Genomic DNA, 19,959 nt, shown 5'->3' on the forward strand with positions numbered 1-19,959 from the left:
AAAAATTGATTTTAACACAGTTTTGTGGTCAACCTTGATGTACCAATGTAAATTAATTAATTTTAAATTGATCAATATTTTATTTTTAACTAAACTCTGTAATGTATAAACTCTAAAACTATACAAATTATTTAACAAAAAATTCCAAGTACATATTGCTTTTTCAATCACACTGAGACAAGCCAAAATTCAAGAAAATATGTCTTATTTCCTATCCTATCTGTTCTATTCCTGAGCAGCGTCCTAGGCCTAAATCTCTAACCAGTCGATGAAAAATACTCTACCGCCACATTAGCAGATAATATTTCCTTTCTATCTAAAAGTGAACCAAAATGTAGCTTTTCAAATTTACAAAATAACACAAATGAAGTTACAAAAGTTGCATATTCAAGAAGCCATATTCCGTAAGAAATATTCACTTCCAAGATTCCATATTCCGAGAGAAATTTGCGCATCAATTACAATGAAAAATGTCAGCTTTCCACAGGCAAATTTTTTAGAATATTTAGAAATATACTTAGATTGAAGGCTAACTTGGCGCAAACATAACCAGTCTGCAAGAAAACTAATATACTGAACACTTTCTAAATTATAATGGGTATTAGAAAATAAAGTTAAATGTAATAATAAATTCAAAATTTAAAAAAAAAAGTGTGAATATACTGGGTAATTGACAGCCTCAATAGGAACTTTTTGAATCGGTAGTACCTGAAGTTATACATTTAAATTTTCATAGCTCTATCTCACTCTAACTTGGTTTTTCCATGAGAATTTCTGTATTTTGAGATTCTCTTTTAATCATTACTAAAGAATCTCGATCATATAAAGTTAAAATAAAATGAGTAAAATCTATTCGTCCGTTTGAAAATGCCACAAATACACACACAAACAAATGCACACATTAAAGACATTTTTCAACCTGGGTGGTCCTATATGGGTTCCAAGTATGAAAAACTGCTAGAAAATTAATAGGTCAGTACTTCGATTTGGGAAAAAAAATTTTTGAGGTACAAATTTTGTGACCCTAAGGGAGTTTTACAGTAACCACATCAGATCAAGAGTTATTAAGAGTGGATACCTTCCATCTTCTGTGTAGTCTATCTTGAGAATAAATCAATCGATTTCATTTTTTATAATGGTAAATAGAGAATTTTAAGCCCCCTTTAAATGATGTACAAGAAGGTAGGGGTGCCATTTGAAATTTCAAAGTCGATTTGGCTAGAGGCGAAGGGATGAAACTTAAAATTCTCTGGGTACCATTTTTAAACTTTCGCCTCGATATTCAAATCGACCTGTGTTGGAATGATTTGTCGGGTCATTTGCCGTGGGTAAATAGACGATTTCCTTCAATAACTTGAAAAAAACACATAAGCTGAAAAAAATTAAGTATAAAGGTTGAAGATGGCGTAATTCTATGTACATTTTCACAACTTTAGCATGCCAGTTTACATACTATTAGCTACTTATAACCAAACTTTCAACTAGTTCCTACAATTTTTAAGCTTAAAATCTGTATCTCTTGTACTAATAATAAGATAAAATAATAGGATACCTACTGAAAAAAATTATTAGTACGAAAACCAATCGTAGTACTCTTTCCTTGTTACTTAGGATAATTAGACCAAGTTCCTAAATATTATTCAATCTGTACTATTTACTAACAAATATAATTGAATTTTCAATGTGTTTTTCACTACGTCCATTTGGCAATATAAAAACCACAAACCACAAGGAGCTTTGGACAGGAAACACGACGTTTTCGATTGAATTTTCTTCAAAGTAGAATTTACACCTATTGGAAAATTATAGAGTTTGCAAAATTTTGGAAGGGTTGGATTTTTTCATGCTATATGAAAGGTCACGGCCTTATTATTATTGATGATCTGTAAATTCGAAAATTTTTTATGTATAATTATTTCAACATCACTTATGAAGAATATTTGACTAACAAAAATTTATAAGTAGATAATAATTTGTAATTATTAAAATTAAAATAAAATTTTTTATGTCAATGCACCTCAACAATAAATAATATGGTGACTGGGAAACCAAAACATAAAAGCATTTTTCAACAAATCAATAGACCATTGATTACCTTAATACCTACGATAATAAATATTAGATAAAAGAAATTAACCAGAAATAATGGTCAAACATTTTAAGGACGAGCACGCAATTTTTTAATAAATAATTATCAACTATAATTACAATAAATTTATAAAATTTTATCCTCGTTATTTGCTATGTAACAATAGATTTTCCCTCCAATTTGGTACAAGCTTATTATCTTTGCTAAACAATAGTTTTCGTAAATATATATAAATACTAAAATTATCTATTTCTTTAGTTACTATTATTACTTTACAAGTTCCTTAACAGAATAATTTTCTGTTTAAGAGTTTAATATTGTGTTTTTGTGTGTTTTTAACAAACTCATTGAAAATGAATTTCAAACAAATTGTAAGTACCTACTTAAATCTATAAAGCCTAGTTTGATCCTGAAAGGTCAGGACGATTTTACTTAATTATTTATATGGGTCGTAAAATTATCGTAACTATGATTTTTCGACACCAACAGACAATAGTCACTTAAATACCTTATGGTCTGTCTATCTATGCCGCGGAAATTAATTAAGGAATTTTTTTGACGGCGGTATTATTGATATCCATATTTTGCAATGATTTATCGTTTTGTTATGTCTTTCATATACAGTTCATTTATATTAACAGTGGCGGGAAAAACAAATCTAAAAGACTAGCCCTTTTAAAATTTGACATGAAAAGAGATGGAGAATTACATAAAGTGTCTCTCAATTTCATTACGAGCTGATACAGTGGCACGTCTAGATGGGTGGAAATATAAGGATAAGAAGAGTTAAATTTCTATACAATAAGGAAACAAATATTTATAATTTATAAAGTTTTTTTTTTCATTTTCAATTCCCATATGATATTTAGCCCTTAAAAGCCGTCCTGATAAGTTTAGTTTATTTAATCGTTGTGTCGTAGTTAAACAGTGGGGGGGGGGATACAATCTGTATGCACGCGTGTGCTCAAATATCTATCGGCGAGTTTGGCCCTAAAGTGTTCTTTTGCATTTTACTACGAAACTAGGATAAATTATTTCAAATCATTCTTCTAAAATTCTACAGAAAAAAATAAAGGAACCTGTTTTCATAATTTTATAATTTCAGAACTTTAAATAAAAGTTCAAATCTCATGGAGCATTCACTCGCGAATAAAATTACTTAATAAATTAGTTTTTTACGCATAATTCTATGTCTACCGATGCCCTAATCAATTGGCTACGTGAAATAGGCACATTCCTAATCCTCCAATTACCAGATCGTATTTGAAATAATTTTCGTTATTTTATTTAGTATTTATGCAATACTAGTTTCGAATACTATATTTAAAAGATTTTCGGATCGCATTGAAAAATCATTGCATACTTTTAATTTCATTTTGTGTTAATTTCATTTTGCCCAGACATGCCCTAAAATTTCAAAACCATGACAGTTACCCTGTGAATTTCACAAATTGGACCTTACTGCTTGCATCTTGACCAATGACTCTTAGGCTAGTAATACTTGTACCTTTGGGTAATACTTGTACCTTGCTCCTAGGGTAGTAAATTACCATCATTTATTATTTTGGCCTAATCTAATACATTCTTTGAATTACAAAAATTATAGTAATTTGTATTTATTTTCTTTATTCGAACGTTAAGGTTAAATATTGTATAAAAATATTATCAAGTTTGAGGGCAAGATTACGAAGATTACCATAAATACATTAGGCAATGCAGTTCGGTAGACTGAGAAAAACTAAATAAGGCAAAAAAATGACCGGATTTAAAAAAAAAAATGTAGTTTGGAGATGAGGGCTTCTCAGCAAAGACAAAAAAAATTGTCATACAGGCGGAGGTTACTTAACTCATCCCTATTCTTAGTCTGTGAAAAAACTCGTTAATTCTGTGTTAAAGTGGCTTTTACAATAGTTTTACTATAGGAACTGCAAATACCATGCTGAAAATACCTTAATAATAATAAAACTTAGAAATTAAAATGATATTAATTAAAAAATGAAGAAGTTAGAAACTTTCAAAGATTATTGTCCATCGCTTTTTTTGCAAAGTGTTTTTACTAAAAAAACTGCGTATTTCTAAAAATTTTCAAAAACCAATTTCTTTAACTTCTACGTGAAATAAAAGTAAAGTAAGTAAAAATTATTCTCATGAAGTGATCAAATAAATTTAGTATTAAATAATCTCTATAAAACAAGTAAATCATCCTTATTGTAGAAAATATGTCAATTAATGCTAGAAACTAGATGGTAATCATTTCAAATCTATATCCTTCTATAATTATTGATTAAAATATAAACTTGTTATAAATTTTTCTTGTACCTCACAACAAAATCGCTATTACAGAGCATCATTTTTGTGGTAATATTGGCTACATTATTAAATACTGTGTACGCATTACCGGTAGTAGAAAAAGCATCAGCTATACCTAAAGAAGACTTGGAAACTGCCAGTTCATACGGTTATGGATATGGGTTTGGATATCCTTATCGTGGATTCGGTGGATACGGTGGATACGGTTATGGTGGATTCGGTTATGGTTATCCTTATTATGGTTATGGAGGCTTCTATGGTGGTATTAACTCTTTAAATAATAATTCATTTCGAAGGTATAAACATTTTAATCGTTTTGTTCGTAGGTTACCCATACCTGGGCTATTACGGATATGGATGGTTTTAGTAAATTCTGCAACTTTTTTCTGATAGCACAAATGCAATTTTGGAAATTCTTAAATTATTAAAAAACTATGTATATTTTCATAATAAATTACTCTTGTTTTTAAATTAAACATGTTTTATTATAAAAATATCGATAATCACTTATAGAGGGTATTCTATAATTGATAGTAGAAAATTATACCAATAAATTAAGCTTATGAAGACAAATGGAAAAACTGTTTACCAAATTTCGAAATGAGGCCTGATTCGGGAGATATAGCTATGGGAAAAATAGAAAGAAAAATTCACAGATCTATCAAATTCATTAAATTAGTAGGTGCCACGTTAGAATATAGAGGGGACTGTCATAAAAAATTATTGATTGTAAATTGATTTACAATAGCGAATACTAAAAAAAATATTTTTTTGTCTTTATTAATAAAGAAAACAAAAATATATTACATATTTATCAAATTATTTCACCAATACAGAGACACTTACGTGTTTTGACAATTAAGTTATGTATTACACAATTTAATACCCCCGTACCTATATAAAATAATTTAATACCTTCCTCATCTAAGTGTTTCTGTATTGGTGAAATAATTTGATAAATATCTATATTTTTGCTCCCCAATTAAATCAATTTACAATAAATTATTGCTTGATGATAATCCCCTCTATATTCTAAAGTGACATCTACTAATTTAATGATTTGATAGGTCTGTAAATTTATAAAACTTTCGATTTTTCCCATAGCTACATCTCCCGAATCAGCCCTCAGATCGAAATTTGGAACAGTGCTTTTCCAATTGTCTTCATAAGCTTAATATACTGGTATAATTTTCTGCTATCAATAACACAACATCCTGTATATATGCCTGTCTCACAAAATGGGAATATACACACATTATTATTATTCGCATGTGCCAAGCCAAAAATACCTAATGCAGATTTATAAACGTTTTTCTAAGCAAGATACAAAAGTTGATAAGGTATTTTGGGAAATGAGCTTAGATTATTATCGTGGTTACAAAATTCTTCACTGCGCCCGCACTTCAAAAATTTTAAGGTTGGACTTCTTTGTACATTTAGCAGCTTCTTACATTGATAATCTATCTATTCTTATTCTTAAAGAAAGTACACAACGGTTGCTAAATTTACAGAAAGAGAGAACAAAATAGTAATATGTATGTAATAAATAGTATATTAATACTTTAATTAACTTATCAACTTCTCAATGCGTGAATATTAGTTAGAATAGGGAATTAATAGTCGGGAATCAATGCAATAACGACATTAGCTATCGATAGTTAGTGGAATAATTAATATCGCTATTGCACTGATGCGTAACATAAGTAATTTTCCAAAAATTATATCACGGAAATGTTCTTTTAGCACTTGGGGTATTTTTTTAACTAATTTTTGCATTTATAAAATGCGAATTCGGTTATTAAAAACCCATACTGTTTGGACGGTTTTGGTGCTTCAAGTTTGTTTTTTTCATAATACATTGTATACACAAAAAGTATACTTCAGACAGTAAAGTAGCCCTAGTTTTTGCCATTTACAAAAAAGGTTGAAGCAATAATTACACAGGAATGTGTGCTACGGAAGACGTGTATTTGGAACAAAATTTAGCAGAAGCTGCTGGTCACACACTTAAAATTAGTTATATTTTTGGTTTTTACCCATGACCCTTTTTTCATCTCAATATAAGATTTGAATGGAGAAGTAAATTTTGAAACATTTTATAATCAGTTAGGTGGATGGATCAAAACTTTGTAACCACACTGGCTAAATATTGATTTACAGCAAATGATAGCATAGGCATTCTTTGCATTATATTTCATTCTTTGGTTTTGCTTTTTAAAGTTTTTACCGCTGGTCACTATGTTCAAGGATTTTTTCTTTTAGTTATTTAAAGGATTTTGCATGCGATCTTTTCTATATTTGATCTATTTTTTTGAATGTCTTCCCATTCTTCAAATAAGTATTGTGAATTTTTCTCTGCTATTGTACTTGGTCTGTTATAACAGTTTTTATTTTCTTTTCCTGGTAAATTATTTATCCTGATTATATAACACAATTTGGCCAATGCAAATTTTGTCGAAATACCTATACTTCACAATTCCACTTTTGTTCGATCAATAGTTTGCCAAAATATTCGAAAAAACTCGAAATTTTCAAAATTTAAATATTATTTACGAAAATTAAACAAGTAATTTTCATAGAATCCTACGCTATGTGGATAAGGAATTTATCAAACACGAAACTAAATGTTTATAATAAAAAAATATTTAAATTATATAATTAATTTAAATTTAAAGGCATGATCCACTTTCAATTCACTTTCATAACAATCCCTGTTACGATATAATTAAATCATCAAATGATCATTGCTCTCCACATTAATCACGTATTTTAATTTTGTTAATTTAACTTGTCGGCGCTCACGTCAACCGTTCGGTGATCTTTAGTTTGCGTGATGAGAAATAAATTGTTAAATTGTCTTTAACTTTGTAAATCATAACCTCTGCATAATTTTATAAAAATTTATTTTTTTATGCGCTACATAACTAAAAATAGTTTGATTACGTGATTATTAAATGAGGTTTGAGAGTGAGATAGAGCAGAGATATATACAACGTATTTCTATCACAAGTTTTTAAATTTACTGAGTATGACTTTTATTAAACTAACGTAAGAACACGAACAGGCTTGGAAAATTTCCGAAGTTTATCCTTTTTTGTTTACACCTTTGCTAAAATAGATTTTTTTAAACTGTAGATAGACTGAAAAAATATGAAAAATCGATAAAATTATGTGAAGATAGAAAAAGTTTCAACCACATATATACCACACAACGTATAAGTTATTAATGTTTTAAATCGAGTGTGAGCAAAATGCTCATAGACGAGTGCTGACGGGTTAGTAACAGAAATTTCATTTTCGAATTGGAGCTGTGATTATGTGGTGGTACAATATAAAAAATAATTTAATAACCATCTTCCAAAAATTAATAGCATTACTCTCCACATTATCCCGTACTTCTTTTTTTTGATAATAATATCAATAGAAATTACATTTTCGAATTGAATTTGAAGTTAATACAGCAGATTAGAGCAGCCATTGTACTTCTCCAATATTAATTTAACTTACAAAAATTTATATTAAATAATCGCTCTTCAATTTTAAGTAAAACATCACAACTTGTTTGTTAAATATATTTTCCTAAATTTTTGCGACGATTTAGAAGAACCTGTTTGTTATTTATAGTTTACTATAAACATTCATTTTGTAAACAAATTTTCACAAAAAATTTAAATAAAAAATTGCTCAAAGCAAACAGTCATTGCAATATCGCATACTAAGTATGAAATCGTAAAAGTTTAGGATAATAAATTCATGTGCGTAAATTCAATGTTCACCATTAGCTTCAATGTTAACAATAAGCATTGGATTATGTATCTCAATCAATGGTTACGTTAGAACACATTTAATTTATAAAGCACATTGTGTGTGGTACCTGAAACAGAAAAGGAGTACCTCTTATCCGAACAATTTTGAGCGGTTCAGAGAAAAGAACATCGGATAACAGCAAAACAGATTTGACGCTAACAGATTTTAAGTCAAAGAATGGCTAAGCTAAGTCAGCTAGTCTCATATCATATTATTAAAATTAATAGCTAGGTGTTGGTAAATTGAAATTTATAACGTCCTAATATATCATTATAAAACTACCTAAAGACAAAACTAATCCATAAACAGTAAAATCCAATATTATGGAAATGGAAATAATTAACAGTCAAATTGATCTGTTTAAATTATCAAACCAAGCGGAAATACGAACGCAAAAAATAACAGAAACTGTAAAATAGCAATGTCAAGATATGTTTGCTAATATTAATCGTACCTACCATCTTACAGCCAAAAGTATCATACCTAATTATCCTCAAGCTCATATATCTATTGGCTGAAGAAAAAAATTAGGAATGCTCGAAAGAGTTCAAAAGATTTTAATATAAAAAAAATGAACAACTGATACGGTATATCCACGGATTCGCCAAATAAAACAATCAACGTTATCGAATACATTAATAATTATGGAATTTTAAACTTTAAAATATCAATGAACATTTAATATCAATTAATATTTAAAATATTAATCAGAACTCATCAATGCATTGGAGAAGACATTTAACAGAAATTCGACACTTTCTTTCGTAACAAAGCGTCCATCCCAACATACTGGGCTATGCTCTGGGATAAATTGTATTGAATTTTGAAGATTATGGTAAATAAATCACATGCGATAATTGGAATTTTTAAGCAGCTTAGAAGAAGTTGTTATATATATATACAGTTGGTGAGTCATTTATATATAAAAATTGACAAATCCTGCTGATACCTTCAACAAATCAATCATTATTTGGTTTATCTATTCCAGAACTCAAAATGCTTCAGACACGGGAAGTGGAAACTGTAATTATCAAGACTTTGCAGTCGAAGATTTGTGGACCAACGTTTCGGAGTACCTAAAGCTCGTGTATACATTATTTTGGCAAAGTGCAGATTCATTACTAAGTAATAACTTATTTATTATTATAAAAAAACTTATGTATTTGTATCTCTTTCTACCAAAAAAAACTACACAGTTAATCCATATAACTTTGATATGATTATATAAATCATTTTTTGTATTATGGAAATAGGTACATTTTGAATTACCAAATTTTGTATAATTAATATATATGTGTTAATTTCTATGTTTTACTGGTAGCACATAAATAATACTTACAGATGGCAATTATATAAGTATACCAATACAGAGTTTTACTGAGTTTTGGAAATACAGAGTTTTCCAAAATTGTGGAAGCCTAATTTCATCTCAAAAAGAATTTAGGGAAAATTTTTAATCGAATATAATAACTATAAATTGATTTTTGAAGTACCTTGAAAGTCTTTTACTTAGATTTCAAAAAGACATCAAATTTAAGGTTCGGTTGAAAGAACAGACGAACACTCAGGTAATGTTTTCAAAAACTAAATTATTTTTTATGTAGGTAATTGTGGAGGGGAAGTCCTACATTTTGAGAAAACTGTGTATATAAATATATCCACAGGTTTAATAGATACATTTTTTAATGTTGAGTTAAAAATTTGTTATAAATATTTTGAATTTGAATAATTAATTATACAAAATGTTATTTGATACATGTTTAACGGTAATCTATGGCACGCCATTTTACTATTTAATGTCCGAAAAAAAATTATCGTAATAATAATACATTATTATTATGTTATCATCATAATAATAATCATTTTCATTATGTACATAATTTTAATTCAATCATTTTTATTATGTACATAATTTTAAATCAATCATTTTTATTATGTACATAATTTTAATTCATATTAAATAGTAAAACGGCGTGCGATATATTTCCATTATGTACATAATTTTAATTCAATCATTTTTATTATGTACATAATTTTAATTGTCTATTTCCATTATGTACATAATTATAATTCAATAATTTTTTTTTAATCTAATTCAAATAAAATTAACTGATTTATTATTATGTATCATCATAATAATAATACATTTTTATTATGATGATAACATAATAAAAATGTATTTTTATTATGTATCATCATAATAATAATACATTATTATTATGATGATACATAATAAAAATACATTTTTATTATGTTATCATCATAATTTTAATTCTCATCTCTCTTTTCTCATCTTATCTTATATCAATCTCTCTTTTACTAAGATTTATTTTACGAAATATAAAATATAAAATATAAAATTTCTGATTGAAAAAAAATAAATAATTAATTTTTTTCTCGATAAAAATTTGCCTATTAAATAGTAAAATGGCGTGCCATAGTAATCGGAAAAAATACCCCTGGAAAAAATAGACCAAAAAAGTAAAATAGACCCAGAAAAAATATATTCGGAAAAAATATTCCCAGGAAAAAAGATTTGGAAATATAGTTCCAGAAAAAATAGACCTCGGAGAAAATAGATCCGAAGATAGAAAAAATGTTAATTTTTTATATGTTTATGAATAAAAATTCGAATCAAAAGAAAAAATTTAAGATTTTATTAATATTTTACACCCATTTATATCCATTACATTCAGTTAATTTTTTTCAAGTGTTTTTTCCAGATTCTTTTTTTTAGAAAGTTAGGATTTTTTAATCTATTTCATTTATGTTCCTTTGACCATTTCTTATTTTATTTGATGAGTTTTCGACTATAGAGGACTTGGTTAGATTCTGAAATTTTTAGCCCTTGTGTTTACGAATAAAAATTCTGATTTATTTGTTCAGTTCCGGGTCTATTATTTCCTAAGGATGAATTTTTTTCCGGAACTAATTTGTCTAGATCTATTTTTTCTTAGGTATATTTTTTCCTTATCTTTTTTTTCAGATCTATTTTTTTCGGCTCTATTTTTATTAGATTCACTTTTCCGTATCTATTTTTTGAGATCTATTTTTCCTAAATCCATGTTTAACTTGAAAACTAACTATGTTAATGACAAATAATGTAAACTTATCATGTATATTAATTAAAAGAAGTGAATACTGCCGAAGTTCTACTTTATATAAAGGATATAGAAAAATGAAGATGTTGGAGATATTATCGCTCTACGGTTTAAGTATACGATATTTAAAAACACAAATAATATATATACACGTTCAATTTGATGATGCAACAATAGTTTGTATGAAAATTTGCACAAATATTTTAAAAAAATTGTGGAACAACTGTGTCTGGGCAAATCCTTGTACAAGTAATTGAGACTATTGTACAATAACTCAATCTAAGCAATAGCTTCTAAATTATTTACACTAAGAAGGACTCTTAAACGAAACAGTCCTGGTTCGAGTGTATTTTTTTCAATTCTCTTCAATTAAGATTACTAGACAAGATATTTGTCAATATTTAGTTTACGAATGTGTAACATATTATATATCAAAATTAGTCGAACAGACCATGATGTAAAATATCGTGTGCATGATTAAATGTAAACAACAACAATAAGTAATAAAAATAGATTTAGGTTTAAGAATAGAAAGTCAGAACGTTAGTTAAATGTAGGTAAGTATCATGGCGAGGATCGGGGCTCGATACCCAATCACCAGTAAATGCTGGACCTAAAGGCAACGTTTTAGATACAAAATTTACAACAACATATAAAAATTACGGAAGATTTACATTTTTGTTATCTTCATAAAAAATTAGTCCAAATTAAATTATACCGTAAGATCCGAGCGATCTATAGAAAAAGTTCATTTTATTACTACATTGATTAACTGTGCCACTCAACAGTTTTCCTGAATCAAATAAGGAGTCTACTTCTCTCATATAAAATTTCGTCTGAAAACCAAAACCATTTCGTTATGTTTCACCTATGAGCACTTTCTATTTGAAATAAGGCTTACTTTTCAACATTGGATACCAGCATTTTCCTATGGCAAGTATTATGAGAAATACCTACAAATGATTAGGAAAATATGAACCACAAGTGAAACTGTTTTTAATTACGAAAAAATAATGTGATAAATCTGCCAAATAAATATTTCCAACATAACTGAACAATGCACTCATAAAAGGAAGATGATACCTATATTAAACTAACGTTCTAACTTCATAATAAATTGGTGTAGGATGCTCCGAAATTTATCTTTGAATAAGATCGAATATTGCGGTTGTTTCACTATTTCCCACCTTCCTCTGTATACATTTTCGATCACCCAAATTTAATACTTTCGTAAAATAGTCATGGAGGTAATATTATTTTCCAACAAGGTAGGGGAATTATTAGAATAGGTTGCAAATATAAGAAAAATCAAAATATTTTTTAAAACAAATATTTACATATAAACGATTGTTTCCTAAAAACTATTTATTTCAAATAGTAAAAGATAGAAGAAAACCAAAAAAATACTTGAATAAAAAAAATCTAATACATTTGCCGCAAATTGTCTTGCAAAAAAAGTCTTGCAAAAATTGCAAAAATAAACTTACATCTAAAAATATTTTTCTCACGAAATAAACTATTGTGACATTATATTTGATTTTATTTAAAAATAATGCAATTAAATTAAAAATATTCATAAAAATATACTTTTTTATTCATTATAAAATTTAATTTCCATCAATTAACTATTATGAAATATGTATTATCAATAATTAATGAATTTATCATATTCTAGGTCCTACAAGATACATATGAACTGGTTATTCCATATACAATAAAAAACTAGGTATTAATAGGTAGGTACATTCCAAAAAAGGTCACCCGTCATAAAATAAATTACCTTTATTTGTCATCTTAAGGTTAAATCTCATCAAAAATATGAATACGATCATCATTTTTCAATAAAATTCTGATATTTACACCACATGACTTCCATGTACGTTTTACTTATGTGACATAAATAAAACATCCGTTTTCATATCCATTCCTTTTTAGCGGCACTTATACGGATCTTATTTGTATGTTTTTAGTTTGTTAGAAAACAAAAAAATTTAATAACTGAACTCACCAAAAATTTACAATAATTTAACCGAAGCAAACAACTGCATATAGAAAAAAATATCTTGATTTTTTTCTTTATTTCTATTTGCTTCATGGTCTAATTTAAGATATAGTATAGCAGTATCGAGGGTCACAGATAACTACTATTTTTTTAAATTTATTGAAAAGATCTTAATTCCGGAATTTAGGAGAAAAAATTAGATTTTTCCGAAGGAAATTGAGTTATTGCTTTTGTACTGATGATGGAATTTTTAAAAATTTCTTCAAATGCATCGATCCGTATGGATTATCTATCTATACGTTTATGTGTCTGTATCCTCTCTAAAATTTGGTGTAAAGAGATTTGATATTTAAAAGGTCAAGTTCGTTAATGAGAAAAATCGACGGGTAAACGAAGGGTGGGGAGATGCACAAAGTACAAAATTTTGAGTTTTTTCATTTTTGTATTTTTTTATCAGTTTTAACTTTTTAAGAAAAAAAGTACTTTTGTGATTTTTTTCTCTCAACCCTTAATTTTCGAAATAAAAGTTATTGAAAAAAAATGCAATATTCGATTTTAAGAAAATGTTTTATTTTTTCGGACTCTGAGGGAATTCGTTTAGCTATCGCAGCTAACTTCCTGCGCTACGAATTTTATTTTCTTTGTACAACTTTACCGGAAATTGTTTGTGTCAAAATTGGCACAGTTCACCAAGCTATAGTAAAAAACATATGGATAAATTAAATAGCACAAAAAACGTAAAAATACATGTGTGAATTAAATAGTTTTTTGGTTACCTTTTTTGGCGTGAATAGCCATATCTATAGATGTATATATAGCTATAGATGTAAACTCAGGAAAATAACTTTGTATATTAAATATTATGAATATATATCGGACATTCCAATTCTTATTTGCGGCATATTTACTATTAAAATTTTATTGTTTATTCGAATAATTATTTGGATAAAAAATTATTCGAATAATGCCCATCTCCGATTATGAAATATGCAAGCTACGTGAGTATATATACGTACTTGTGGTGTGCCGGATCTAAACAATGTAGATGAGCGAGAAAGATACGAATTATCAGCATCAAGATTCGCGAATACGGAAACGGACCTTTGTTTTAGAGAAACGAATTGTTTTTGATGTGTGATTAAACTACCTAAAGAGATCCAGTAAAAAAGAAACGGCTTCGGATATCCGGCACAACACTGGCACGTTCACATTTACCTTCAAACGTCAGGCCGTTACTAGTCCAAATAGACTTAAAGATGCGCAAAATATACATATTTCCATTGAAAACTTAAGATTGAATTTTTTTCGTGATTTTATTACTTTCCATACTATGTACAAGGAAGTAATTATACGAACAATTTAATAAATGACTATAAAACAATACCTTGATAATTTTAAGTTTGCTCTGTATTGTAAACATTGGAGATTTATGAAAATTACGTCGATACTTACTATTTTGTGATCTATGAGAGTAATAAAACTGAGACATGGGTATTATAATTTTGCCAGCGACGCGACGACTCGTGTTTCTCAATAAATAAATAAATTGAACACGTTTTATTTCAAACAAATTAATCAATTCAAAGATAATCTTTACCTTTAGATGATTACAAGCCAGGGTACCAAAATATGGATATGTGGATAAATTCACGAGGTTTACGCATGGCTAATACAGAATAAAAAAAAATTTCCTTATTTTTTGGAGCATTAAAGTTGGAAACGTGAGAACCAAATAAAATATAATAATGTATTGATATAAATATTCAACTCCTACCGTATAATAAAGAGATTGCCAAAATCGTTCCTTTGACGGGCCATCTTTTGGTTGTCGAAGCTTCAAGCTATCCGAATTGAACACATTTAGGTCACAAAGCTAAGATACGTATTTGACAGGATATATCAGCATCTCATTTATTTTGAAGGACTGAGTGCCTTTTCTTCATGCATATGTCGTCTATAAAGTAATTGTTGTTGCGATGGCGAAAATCCAATGCGTGTTTCTTTTTTCAAACAATGTCTGTAGGTGGGACCAACTTTTTTGTTCAAATTTTCAGGTTCAAATTTTTACACGTTTGTTTGTTTTCACTTCTTAAGTTTCATACCAAATCGGCTCTACCCCTAAAATTTAGTGCTATTTATATGCTAATTTCTTGCTCTCTTCCCGATTTCGTTGCTGAAACCGTTTAACAGGAATGGATTATTAAAGGTGTTGGGGCTACGTTGGCGTAACGCTAGCCTCACCACTTTGGAAAAATTATTTTGTTTCTCTAAGAATTCAGTACCAAAAAGTCAACCATTTACACTGAAACCTATACATGCCTTAAAATTAACCACGCGAACTATGCAAAAAATTACCATGTTAGAATTTACACTGTGATGAGGGAGATCAAGACCAAGATAAAAACCGAGACTGTATTTGACTATCTTTGTTTAACGAATTTAATATAATGGGTGGATTTAGCATCTTTGTCTTACTCATTGGTCTTAGTCTTGCAAGTCTTGTTTGGTCTTGCATATGTGTAAGAGTGTGATCAAATTAGAACACCAAGTATGCTAGATAGAAGCAATTAAATACAACAGGACCAAGACTAATGTAGAAGATAAAAACAATCAAATTAGTCTTGGTACTCATCACCTCACTGAAACCTTTATCTTAAAATCTTCCCCTATAATTAACCAACCATCTAAACTATATAAAAAATGACCCTGTCATCAGACTGTTTACCCGGAATCAGGGATTGCAGGTGATGACGCTAGGTTGACGTGCAGCTAGCCCCAACACATTTAATCGTTGATTGTTGCTAAACGGTTTGAGCAACCAAATTGGGAAGAGAGCAAATAATTAGCACTTAAATAGCATTAAATGTTTTGAGGTAGAATTTGATTTACAATGTTGTAGGAACCAGGTTGACGTGGCTCTTAATTATTTTATTTTCACCGTTCATTATGTTTTACATGCTGATCTGCCTTCTTGAAGTAGTATGTAATTACACTTGTATAGATAAACAAAACACATTTTCAAATAACTGAACAGCACTTACATCAGGGTCATTATGTCATTTTGTTTATACATATTATTCGTTCCCTCTGTTACACTGTTAAATTTTTAACTTTAAAAGATATTGTTATTAAATTTTAATGTAAGTATGAATGATATAATTATGTGGTATTTTGGATTCTTATTTCTAAATAACGCTCTGTAAAATAATACAGTTATAAGCAATTGTGTATTTTTTTACCAGAATAAATTTTAATTATAAAATCGGAAATTCAAGTATATAATTTAACGAAAAAATGTTAGTTGTTTTCATTAAAGAGTGTCTAGATAGGTATTCGATGCGAAACTTTTAGAAGATATTTATTTTTTCGTTAAAATAGAATCGAATTTATCAGTGAATTCCAAATATATTTAAAAAAAAAACTGAAGTTTACAACGACATGGCTTTCTTGCACGCTCGTAAGTTAGTCAAAATCAATTCAGGGCTAATAAAACAGAATTTATTTGTCGAATTCTGAAAATTTTCAATATCGCTACTTACACAAGTATAAATAGATCCAAAACAATTTAATTAAAACACTGTTAAATTTCAAATTTCAACATTATACGGCTAATGGCTTTTAAGTTATGCATATGATATCGAAAACTGCACAACTACTTAGATGATACTTATTCAAAAATTTCAACTTTATATACAATTTATTGTTTGTGACTTACTTTTCTTGCAACTAGTAGAAACTTTTTAACTGTGAATAAAAATAGTCTTTAAATTAAAACGCTTCTAGTGATTCAGGATATTGTCATATAAAAACTTAAAGTGGTAGGTCTAAAATTTATCTTTCATAGAAGAAACATATGTAATACAACGGAGTAAAGCCAAAAATTTAAAATATAAATCCAAATAGTTTAGTCCTACACAATCAAGTTTTGTAATAGTTTTATTCTACAGAGCCAACTTTTTTCCTTATTAATTAATATTATCGCCCGTAGCAGAATAATAATAATTTTTATTTTTAGTAGGTATTTTTTTTAAGTATAATCAGCAAGTGACTTAGAGGGTTAAGTCACTGATATATGTATGATATTATTACTTAAAAATACAGTAAAATAACTTAAAAAATAAATAAATCAATAATAAAAAAAAAAAATTATTATAAGAAAGAATGGGATTTTTGTCAAATTTTTGTTACCTCAATTAATCAATAATGAAAAAATCTGCTATGAGATTCAGCAAAAAATATTCTTACCGATCGATGATATTTTATGGTCATTTGATTTATTATTTTATTTATTGATTTACATATTTATTAACCAACTATTTACGATGACTCTCGACCTCTAGCCTTTCTTTTAATTGTGTAGGAGAAAAACAAAATTAAAGAAATAATTAAATTAATAATAATAATAATAATTAAATTATTCACGATTAAAATTAAAAATGAGTTATTTTTACTTTATACAGCTATCAAAAAAAAAATAATAATAATAATAATAATAATTCGCCTATTTAAAAAAAGAATAATTTTAATAAATGACTGAGATAAAAAAAAAAACAGTGATCTATTTGAAAGTCGGGAAGCCCGAAGTACAAGCTTGCACCGTTTTATGCAATAGCATTTTTGAATGTTTGTCTAAAATAAATAGTGAGAATAATTCGTGACTCTTTTTGTACCAAGCCCTCAATTATTTTCCCGTAAACATGAAGAATGAAAAACTTTAAATTACTATTTTGATCCGTGTAAAAGTAGCTACATTTAAATCACTAATATTATTAAATGTTTCAAAGAAATTGCATAGCATAAAATAGATTGGTCTAAATTTTGAAATTTAGTTTCAATTCTTCCCAAACAATATTCTAGTTTTTAGATTTAACATTATGCCAACAGTCTTAAATCGAAGAGGTTTAATGAAATTAAATAATTGTCCTAAAAGTATTATTCACTTAAATTTTAATAATATGGTGGAAGCGATGAGAAGAAAAATTACATCACAGCGCTTTCATCATAGCGAAATATAGCGAAAAGTATTACAGCGCTTTTATCATATTTTTCATCTTATTATTGTACTAGCAAATAGCCGCTTCTCTGGGTAATTTGAAATTTAAATACAAAGATTAATGCGTTATAGCCTTCGTTTCGTTATCCCTCACGCATGTCAACTTTTGTTCTCAATTTCATAGGTTTTAATTTTTCGGCGCGGAATCCTAATAAAGTTCATGTTACTCCCTGATAATGTAGCTTTGTTACCTCTTTATAATATTAGTGTAGATCGATTGAGTGAGCAACTATACTGTGATTTTCAAGTCTCCATCTCATCAGAAAGTACAAATACAAGATTTTCACCAAAACAAGCGTGCTGGGCAGCGAATCGATAAAAAGCTTGGCAAAAATATAACAGTAAACAACAAATCATGCTTTAATGACAGCAATATTAATTCAATTTTTGTTTATACGAGTTACAGAAACGTTGGTCCCTACTATCTAAGTTTGTCTCACTCTAACCTAACCCATAGAAACAAAAAAATAACCTATAGAGGAACCAACTTTAAAAAACTTGGAGTTAACATTTCAAAAATTCTTGTCACATAATTTTGAATACATTATCTGGTAATTAATTTTTTTGTTTAACAAAATCTTCTTCAAAGAGTAGAATAAAATATCTAGTTCAATAAACTTATGAATATGACAAATTTATATTAGTTTTTCTATCTTAAATGTTTCGAGTAGATTCTTTTCCTCAAAAAATACATTTAAAACCAAGGTTTCAAACCGTTGGTAACAAAAGTTTTTAGGCGTTGTGAGCGAAGTAATATACGGTAATAAATGATAATTAAAAATGCTAATTTTGAGAATTAATCACGAGTAACGTAGAAAACAAAACACTTAGGTATTATCCAAGCACAAAACAACAATATTTTAAAAAATACAACGATATTTTTTTTTATTAGTCAAAATTCATCAGGTCAAGAAAATGGAGAGACCTACACTCCTTATACAGTCGAGTCACAAAGGTTAAATTATAATACATCGAATTCAAATGAACATCCTACAATAAATCCGTGTGGTTTCTTAATCCAAATCCAAAAATTCAACATTCTACGGCTAATGACTTTTGAGTTGAGGCGAAATACATACATATGTTACGCCAAAATTAGCCAAATACATTCAGGATTCTCAAAATTTCCTTTGACAAGTGGGATTTACATAATTAAAAAAAAAAGAACAAAACAAATGTTTCGAGTTTGGAATCTTAAATCCGCACTTAAAACATAGCTACGAATACTCTCCATTCAATTACCTTAAAACAAAACAAAACAAAAAAAATCAAAATAGATTCACACATAGCGTTCAAACTTATACCCTTTTTTTTTTTATTTGGGGGTTAAAAAACAAAACACTGAGTATTTAGATAATACACCGTTTTGGTTTATATAATTCCTAAATTCAGAAAAATGGTTCTTATTTTCATAAGAACCTTCTTTTATTTTCATGGTTTCTTAAAACCGGGTTCCTTGCGATCACTTTTGACTCTCCATAATTTTCTTCACGTTGAATAGGAGTTATTTTTTCAACCACAAGAATGAGATACGTTGTAAACAAATTTTTTCTATATCTATATACAAAACTATACAAAAATTACATACAGTTAATTT

At 28.0% G+C, this 19,959-nt stretch overlaps 1 protein-coding gene across 2 annotated transcripts; it reads left to right on the forward strand.

The window, feature by feature from the left end:
- The first annotated feature begins 2,429 nt into the window (after window positions 1-2,429).
- LOC123306175 (prisilkin-39-like) lies at window positions 2,430-4,795 on the forward strand. Of its 2 annotated transcripts, none has more exons than XM_044888072.1 (3): window positions 2,430-2,460; window positions 4,433-4,661; window positions 4,726-4,795. In XM_044888072.1, exons 1-3 carry the CDS (start codon window positions 2,443-2,445, stop codon window positions 4,764-4,766), a joined length of 288 nt encoding a protein of 95 aa, XP_044744007.1. In that variant the 5' UTR covers window positions 2,430-2,442; the 3' UTR covers window positions 4,767-4,795. The 2 variants fall into 2 exon arrangements, with proteins under 2 accessions (XP_044744007.1, XP_044744008.1); XM_044888073.1 differs by having other exon boundaries at window positions 4,433-4,658.
- The last annotated feature ends 15,164 nt before the right edge of the window (window positions 4,796-19,959 follow it).

Source organism: Chrysoperla carnea, chromosome 1 (genome assembly GCF_905475395.1).
Source record: "Chrysoperla carnea chromosome 1, inChrCarn1.1, whole genome shotgun sequence".
Classification (NCBI taxonomy): Eukaryota; Metazoa; Arthropoda; class Insecta; order Neuroptera; family Chrysopidae; genus Chrysoperla; species Chrysoperla carnea.

Coding starts and splice junctions, on each gene's coding strand:
- LOC123306175 (XM_044888072.1), top strand. Junction 4,662..4,725: donor TTATGGAGGCTTCTATGGTG/GTATTAACTCTT, acceptor TTTTGTTCGTAG/GTTACCCATACCTGGGCTAT.